Source organism: Callithrix jacchus, chromosome 1 (assembly GCF_049354715.1).
Source record: "Callithrix jacchus isolate 240 chromosome 1, calJac240_pri, whole genome shotgun sequence".
In the NCBI taxonomy this organism is placed as follows: Eukaryota; Metazoa; Chordata; class Mammalia; order Primates; family Cebidae; genus Callithrix; species Callithrix jacchus.
Genome location: NC_133502.1, coordinates 170,806,973 through 170,816,184, shown reverse-complemented (window position 1 = coordinate 170,816,184; position 9,212 = coordinate 170,806,973). Strand labels below are relative to the sequence as shown.

Below are 9,212 nucleotides of genomic sequence, written 5' to 3'. Positions count from 1 at the left end.
TATACCTAACTCATAATGGCTATATTAGGAATGAATGAATGAATGAATCAATAAAAAAATAATTGGAGGAAAAAAAACTCTAACAACCCAGTCTCCAGAGATAAGCCACATTAAGCCATTTGTCTGTCAACAATGGGCAGGCACTGGGGGAAAGGGGTCTCACAACCAAGTAAATGCTGAGGACAGGCACAAGATTGGAAAATGAAAGACAGTGTTAAGACCAGAAAGAAAAGAAGTCAGCATTTGCTGGGTAGCTACTATGTGCAATTTATTCATAATTCAACGTATGACTACCTACTATGCTCCAGGCATTATACAAAGTTCTGAGGATATGCAGGCTAATTAGCAAAAAGAATACTTAAGAGTTCATATAAAGCAGTAGACTGTGCTATGAGAGCCAGTAATGAGGGTCCTAGGTTAGAGGGGAAAGCAAGACTTCCACAGGATGTGCTATCTAAGACAAGGCCTTAAGATAAACAGGAACAGGACTGGCCAGGTAAGGAGGGGAAGAGGGATGCAGGCAGAGAAAAGAGCATGTATGAAGATGACTCATAGGCAAAATTACTCTTCTGGGTGCTTCACATACAGATTCTTAGTGATCATCAATCCAGACCAACTCTATTCTTTCCTTTGTGGCTGTTATTCTTTCCGATTTATTTAGATTTTATTATTTGGTGAAAATGGGCCAGTCACAGGTGATGGCCAACATCAGCCCAAACAGAGTTTTAAAATGTGAACAGAGCCTGTTTGAAAAGGAGGCTCCTAAGATGTGGAGTAGGTGGGACAAAGCCTGCCAATGGCCTCAGTCCCTTGGTGACATCAAGTCAAAGGGCCTGAGTAAAGGCCCTTTGCCAGCAGCAAATATTTTCTAAGAGCCACCCATGCCAGAAGGCCCATAGCAGAAGGAGGAACAGAATGAACAAGTCTGAATGTTCCACTGCAAGACTGAGCCTCACAAGGACAGCCTTCTGTCAGCATGGTCATAGCCTTCTGTGTGGATGGGCGGGGGGAGAGGTGCCAATGTGCCACCCATGGGAGCCACCAGAAACTGGGCTCTGAAGTATTGCTGGCTCCCAGTAGACTTTCATCCAAGGAGTTCTTTGGTCTTCACTGCCAGATGCCTCTCCAGCTCTGCCACTGTGTCATCGGCCATTTGGCTGATCTGTAAACACACAAAATGAGACAGCCCGATTAATTGGGGCTGGAAAAGGGTAGGGGGATGAATATTCCAGAAACATGAAAAGTTTATATGAGAAATAATAATAGTGACAAAGTTCACATTAAGTACTAGCCAGGCACTGTACTAAGAACTTTATTATACATTATTTTTAACTCAAACAGCAAACCCATGAGACAGATACTATTATTATCCCCATTTTGCATATAAGAAAACCGAGGCATTTAAACCACTTATTCAGGACACATAGCTAGAAGGTGAGAATGACAAAATTTAATCCACAAAATTTAAGTTTCAGATTCCACAGCCCAAAATTCTTAACTAATATTCTACAATATAGAGAAGCTAGTCTTATCTGTTCCTTAATGAGCCTCTAGAATTTCCTATACCTCCAACTTTGTATATAAAGCCCTCATAGAAATTGATAAGAATATTAAAATCCCAATAGTCAAGCAAAAAAAAAAAAAGCCTTGAACAAAAATGAGGTACATCTGGTTAACAAACATGGAAAATAGACATCAAAGAAATACAAATTAAAACAAGATACAATTCAGCTATCATAGCAAAATTTGATGTTGTGGTTTTTAATTACAATATTCAATGCCAGCAAGCTATGATGAAATGGATAAGCTCATATATCACTGATAGAAATTCAAATTGATGCAAATGTTCATACCATTTAACCCCAAAATCTCTCAACTGCGAAATCATCACATGAACATGATCTGAAAAAATTTTGTGAAGTTCTATACACAAAGATATTTATCCCAGCTTTATATTTAATAATACAAAAATTAGAAAATCTAATGTTATAGAATGGGGAAGTAGTTGAATATATACAGTCATTAAAAATGGTTAGATTTTCTACTTCTCAAGGATAGGTGTTAATATGAATAACATTCCAGTACGTATCATGGAAACATGCTCACATTATCCTTGAATTGAAGAAAAGCAGGACACAAAATTGTGTATATACACAGTAGAAATGAACTCTAAAATATGTAAAGAAAAAATTGTGTATTTTTGAAAAATGGAAGGAAACCTGTCAAAATATTAATAGTGGTTATATTTTAGTGATAGGAAGACAGGTAATCTATTGTTCATGTTCATCTCTGTCACATCCAGCCTGGTACCTAACACATAGCAAGTTTTCAGGAAAAACTCACTGAGCGAATAATTATTAAAGTTTTCTGTGCTTTTCTATAATTTTTGCAATAAACATGTACTCCCTCTAAGAATGAAAAACAAAAAATACAATTTAATGGCTGCTGCAGCCTCCTCCCTATGTCTAAAAGAGACTGAAAGCAGGAAGCCTGAGGCAGAAGGCTTTGAGGGCTGCAGCATGGTGCCAAGGATCTGCACACTCATCAGCATAGCGGCTGCTGGACATCTTTATTTGCAGACCACAGGCCTTGGCTAGGAATTGAGAACTAAATGCACTAAAAAGGGTAGAAACTAAAAAGGATTTAGAGCAATTGGTCCCAGGCAGGGAGGTGGCCAAGCTCTCGCCATAGCAACAGCTGTGCATTTTTTCAGCTGGAAAAGCAAAGTACCTGGGGGCTGCCAGACACTCTGGAAAAGTGGCTGGACTCAGAATGGCAGCTTGGTCCCTCCTCACTCAGCCAGCCGCAAAGTCTTGAGATGCTTTTTCCCCCTGTGGCTGCCTTGCATGGGGTGTGGCGTGGTGCCCAGCAGCACTCCAACACCTGGAGGCTGGCAGCCTGGGGCAGCCAGGAATGATGGCTGCCAGCATCCTCTGGAAAAATGGCTTTGAGGGTAGTTTGGGGACAGGGATGGTGACTGGGAAGAGGGAGAGTACTTAGGGTAACAATTTGTTAACATGGGTTCTGGATGAAATTAACAGGGTGAAAATGTGTAGGTCATTTTCCCATTTTGATTCTCAGTTTCCTCATCTAGCAAATGAATATACAAGCATATTTTAAACTGATTATTGCTAGGCAAATATTGGCTGTGTTACTATAATTTTGAGCATCACTTCCTGATTTCTTTCCAGTTAATCAATTAATGAAAATAAGGAAGATGTGGTGGCTCACACCTGTAATCCCAACACTCTGGAAGGCCGAGGTGGGAGGATCACTTGAGCCCAGGAGTTTGAGACCAGCCTGGGCAACATGGGGAAACCCCATCTCTATAAAAAACACAAAAAATTAGCCAGGCATGGTGATGCATGCCTGTAGTTCTGGCTACTCAGGAAGCTGAGATGGAAGGATAGCTTGAGCCCAGGAAGTGGAGGATGCAGTCAGCTGAGATGGTGCCACTGCACTCCCACCTGGGCAACAGAGAATCTCTCTCAAAAAAAAAATTAATGAAAATATTTACTAACATTTTACCATAGTAGAAGCACAAGGTGCCCTTGGGGACAGTCGGCCTGTAAGTTCATCTTTTCCATCTTTATCAGGCGTTTTAAAACAATGATTAATAGCAACAAGGCCAACAACAGCTTCCACTCACCAAGTACTTACACATCAGACACTTGGCTAAAACTTTACATGCATTATTGCACATAATCCCTAAAACAAAGGAAATACTATTATCTCTCTTTACCATATAATGAACATTATTTTACTTGACAGATGCATAGTAGGAATGCAAAAGTGTTTTATCTTCTGTTACTTCATTCAAATCCAACAACCTCACATAAACTCTATAAAGCAAGTAGAATAGGTATTATCCCCATTTTACAGAGGAGTAAATCAAGGCACAGAGTGTTAACTGATCTGTTCAAGATCACATAAAAAGTCAGTGGTGTGGCTGAGCCAAGAACTCACCCACCTTAATGGCCAGTTTGAGGTTTTTATTCCCTTTTGGAGGGGTCCAGAGCACCTGGCCTAGTCCTTCCTCATTCCAGACAAGCTGTGTTAGGAGCATTAAGAGTCAATCCAAGTTCTACATTTAAAGTCCCAAGACTGGGGAAAAGAGAAGGATAAAGAGATAGGGCGAACAATTACTGAGGACCAGCAACCACACCAGCCACTTTTAAGTATGTAGCACCATTTGGTGCTCATATCAATCCTGTGCTCCCACTTTGTAGATGAAGAAACAGAAGCTCAGAGAGATGACACCACTTGCTGGTGTTAACAGCTAAGACGTAAAAGAGCTAGGATTTTAATCCAGGCCTGTCTGATTCCAAAGCAAGAACCCTTTCTAATATAATACACAGCCTCATATAGATTATAACATCGTCATCATTGTTGTTATCATCATCATATTTGCTACCTACAAGTTCAGGAAAATGAAAGGCAGGGACAGAGGAGGGGAATGGCAGGAGCATAGAGTACACTCCTGGAGCAGGCCTGCCTACCAGCCATCCTTCCTGAGGCTTGGCTCAAAACACCCGCTGCCTTGCCTGGACCAGCTTCCCTGCCTGCCATCCATCTGCCAGGAGCCTTCCCCTCCTTTAGCTCTGCTAGCACCCAGCTTTGCTCATTTCAGAGCAGCTCTGTTTCTCAGAGAAAGGCAGCAGTGAAAGGATCTTGGCCAGAGTTTCTGGTGGTTTCTGCCAAGTGCTTTAATGTTCAGCAGGCCCATTTATAGTAAACCAAAGCAAAGGTGAAACAGCAGGCTGGCAGATGTCAGAGTCCTGAGCAGGAAGACCTCGGTCCTTCTTGAGTGGAGCTTGCCTGGAATAGGGATTGGGAGATAGGTGGGGGGCACGCAGTTGAGGAAATTTAGAAGTCAAACATGACCACATGGATAGAACCTACAAATAAATCATTTCATTCTTACATGCCAAAAATTGAAGAAGCATTTCTATAATAAAGCTTTAGAAAATCTGACCTCAAAAGATTTTTGAAAAATTAAAAAAGATAATCTCACACAAAATAAAATTTGTTTATAATCCTATCACCTGAAATGACCCCCCTTTAATATTTTGATATCTATAAAATGCCAACCCCATGTACATATGACCTTTCTTTATAAAAATAAAATCACACTGCTATATAATCTACCTTTTAAAAACAAATTGCAAAAAAATTTACCATGTCTACAATTTTATAACTCTTTTTATATAGATTGTAATGAATGTAAACAATTTACTTCCCACAGTCAGAAATTTAGACAGTTTCCAGTTTTCTACTACTATATATATCAATGAACATTCCTATAGATAAGGTTCTTGATTCTTTATTTTTGGCAAATTCCTAAGTCACTAAATCAGAAATGTATAGCTTTTGGTATATATTATTCTCTAGAAAGGTTGTATGGATTTATACAAAGAATTACAATCTTTTCTGTAGAATGGGAAAGTAAAAGCAACACTTCCCAGATAAGCAACATTTTCAGCTCAGATAAAAAATTCTAGGTTCAAGTGTTAGGGGTCACAAAAGGCAAATTAAAAAATATATATATATATATAAATATATATATACACACACACACACACACATATTCATATATTCTAGAAACACTGTAGTCTGTACCAAGAATCTTATAAAAAATATGCATTTCCTTTGTACAGTAATTCCACAATGAAATCATCTCAACTTAGATTTACACATAAGGATATTCCTGCAACCCATGATGACACTCACAGGGAGCCACTGTTCTCTGCCACTTGGAAGAGGTCATTGCTAGTAACATGGATGTAACACTTTGAACAATAGAGAGATGCACAAACAGTTGAACTTAGAAGTAGCAGTATTGGCTTTATGTAATAAAGGAAGCATTTTTGACTTAAAAAAAAAAAAAAAACAACTAACTAACATGTCCCAAAAGAGAGCTTATGAAAGTGAATACCACAACACCAACTATTTAGCAACCATTAGAGTTTTACAAGACACAAAAAATGCTTATGCCTTTGAGGACAAACAGAAAATAAAAAGCTGAATACAAAATTGTATATATACTATATGTTCTCAATCATGTTTAAAACTATGCAGATTTTTATTTTTAAAAAGGAAAATAGAAATATTCCAAAATGTTAAGAATGGTTGCCTCTCCAGTGTGGAATGGTAGGATGATTTTTTCCCCCATTGTTTTAAACAGTCTTCTGTAATTTACATTTTCTGCAATGAACATATATTACTTTGATAATAAGGAACAAAAGCAAAATTTTAAAATGGATGAAGCAACAAATCAGCCATAGCCATCTTTTATATCTTTAAAACACACCCCCCCCGGCCAAAAAAAATTCCAGTTTGGTGCCTTCTGACAGCAGAAAGAACACCGTGAAGTGTATATAAAACTCTCTCCTATTCCAAACTTTTAACTGTATGACAGTAAACAAAGTTATTAACAATCCTGGTTAGAAATAAACATTTAGCCGGGTGCAGTGGCTCACACCGTAATCCCAGCACTTTGGGAGTATGACGTGAGCAGCCAATCTAAGGTCAGGAATTCAAGACAAGCCTGGCCAACAGGGTGAAACCCCAACTCTATTAAAAATACAAAAATCAGCTGGGCATGGTGGCACACGCCTGTAATCCCAACAGGAGAATTACTTGAACCCAGGAGGTGGAGGGTGCAGTGAGCTGAGATCACACCACTGCACTCCAGCCTGGGTGACAAAAATAAATAAATAAATAAATAAACATTTAAATAGTGTTATCTTTAGAAAGATGTCTATGATATATTGTGTCATATAAATAGTATGACACTTTTTTTTGTTTCGAGAGATAACTTGAAGTTCTACACTAAAATGTTAATAGTCATCTCTGAGTCAGAGATTTGTCAAAATCTCAGATGAGACAAATCTCATCTGATGAGATTTCAATTACTTTTTTTTTTTTGACAGCAAAACGAATACAGGTATTTGTACTTAAAATCAACAGTAAGAAGCACTAAACAAAAAAAAATCTAATCTGGCTGGGCACAGAGGCTCACACCTGTAATCCCAGCACTTTGGGAGGCCGAGGTGGGCAGGTTACCTGAGGTCAGGAGTTCAAGGCCAGCCTGACCAACATGGAGAAACCCCCACCTCTACTAAAAATACAAAAAATTAGCTGGCCATGGTGGCGCATGCCTGTAATCTCAGCTACTCAGGAGGCTGAGGCAAGAGAATCACTTGAATCTGGGAGGCAGAGGTTTTGGTGAGCTGAGATCACGGCATTGCTCTCCAGCCCAGGCAACAAGAGGGAAATGAAGGAACGAATGAACAAGTGAACAAAAGAGAGAGAGAGAAAGAGACAGAGAGAGAAAGAGAGGGAGGGAGGAAGGAAGGAAAAAAGAAAGATTGGAAGAAAGAGAAAAGAAAGCAAGAAAGAAAGAAAGAGAGAGAAAGAAAGAAAGAAAGAAAGAAAGAAAGAAAGAAAGAAAGAGAGAGAAAGAAAGAAAAAGAAAGAAAGAAAAAATCTAATCTGAAGAAGATGGAGAAAAGCCAGTGCTAATGAGTGAAGGCTTCCAGCAAGGTCTTTGTCAAGAGGGTTTTTATCAAGAATGCTTGCTATCTGATCATTCTTCCTCTTTCAAGTAGCTATGGACTCTGTTTCCTGAGGCAGATGTCCTGGCTTGCTGAGTAAGGAGTGCCTGGCAGGCCCTGGAGGTCCATAGGCTTACCACCAAGAAGCAATGACAAGGCAAAGCAGTGAAGAAATCCCCTGGTACAAAGACAAGGAGCTGGCCCAGCTGGAGCCAGGTCCCGGACTATTAATGAGGCCTGGTCAGCGCTCAGGAAAGGCCTGCCTAATCTCTGAACCTCCTCTTTTAGCTGATATAGGGAAAGAGGAGGACAGAGAGATGGCAAGAGGGGAGCTTTGAAGGTTGGGGTGTCAGATACACTAATAGTGCTTTCTAGCATACCAAGGAAACCATTCAAATTAGAAATTACCAATCTTTTTACAGAAACAGACTCCAAAGAGTCAAGTAACTTTCCCAAGGTCACAGGACATCAAGTGCAGAACAATCTTTTTCTAACTCTAGTGTCATTACATGGGTACACTATAAGGCTTCTAGGTCATTATCTTCTACATGTGCTTTTGCAGAATTACCTGAGAGCTTTTAAAAACTATATATGCCAACTGGGCGCACTTGGGAGGCTGAAACAGGAGGATTGCTTGAGCCCAGAAGTTCAAGACCAGCCTAAGCAACATGGTGAGACCCCATCTCAAGAAAAATAAATTAATTAAATAACATAAAGTAAAATAAAAATATATTTGCCAGGCAGAGCTACTGTATCAGAAAATGCAGGGGCAGGGACCAGGAACCCACCTAAAATTCCCCCCCAGGTGATTGTTGTGGCTGTCCTACAACTAACAATTTCACTGCTGGTTGTGGAGGAGAAGGGGAGAAGCTAGTCAATTTATGGACTTCTCCAGGGGTCCCCCTAAGGTTTCTTCTTGCTTCTCGCTTCCCTCTTCCATCTCCCTAAAATGATGCTTTATTGTGAATGAGGCTTTAAGGCCTATAAAACCCTTTATATTACATTGAACATTACTAATTCTATCTCCTACAGTAAATTCTTTTTGCCACAGGTGCCTCTCAGATTCAGGCCATCACTTCCTGGTCGGATTTCTGCAACAGCTTCCCTGGTCTCCCTAACTCCAGTCTTGCCCCCTACAATCTGTGGCTCACCGGGCTACTGCAGTCATCTTTCATAAACATAGATGTGCTCTCTGACCATCTAAAAAAAATCTTTTAAGCATGTCACTGTATGAGAATCACTTGAGAAGCATTTAAAATGCAGATTCCTAGGTTCTATCCAAGATTCATTGGCTCAATCTCTCGAAATAGGGCCCAGATACCTGGATTTTTATGCCACCTAAGTGATTTTTATAAGTTACCTAAGCTACCCACTGTGGTAGGTTAGATGTTGTTCAGCAAATATTCACTTCTTTCCCCAGACCTTCATAAATATATATATTTCCCTGTACCAAAGATATTGAGCTCAGCCCATGTGACTGGTTTGGCCAATCAAATGTGATAAGAGCAGGTGTTTAAAATGTACTTGAGTGGTTGGGCTTATGATCTTGGCATCTGCTGTTACCATGAAAAGAGGCCCTAGGAAACCTGTTGGCTCCGGAAGATTGAGAGATATATAAAGCAAATTTGAACCCAATCCAAGATCTGGAGCCAAACC

The 9,212-nt window shown here is 39.8% G+C and overlaps 1 protein-coding gene across 4 annotated transcripts in view; it reads right to left on the bottom strand.

The window, feature by feature from the left end:
- Positions 1 to 242: 242 nt before the first annotated feature.
- MRRF (mitochondrial ribosome recycling factor) overlaps positions 243 to 9,212 on the bottom strand; it is a 71,084-nt gene continuing 62,114 nt past the window's right edge. For all 4 annotated transcript variants that reach the window (XM_003732043.6, XM_078375605.1, XM_078375604.1 and 1 more), the window contains one exon: positions 243 to 1,162. In XM_003732043.6, coding sequence (XP_003732091.1) covers positions 1,085 to 1,162 — 78 coding nt within the window. In that variant the 3' untranslated portion in view covers positions 243 to 1,084. The remainder of the gene's footprint in view (positions 1,163 to 9,212) is intronic.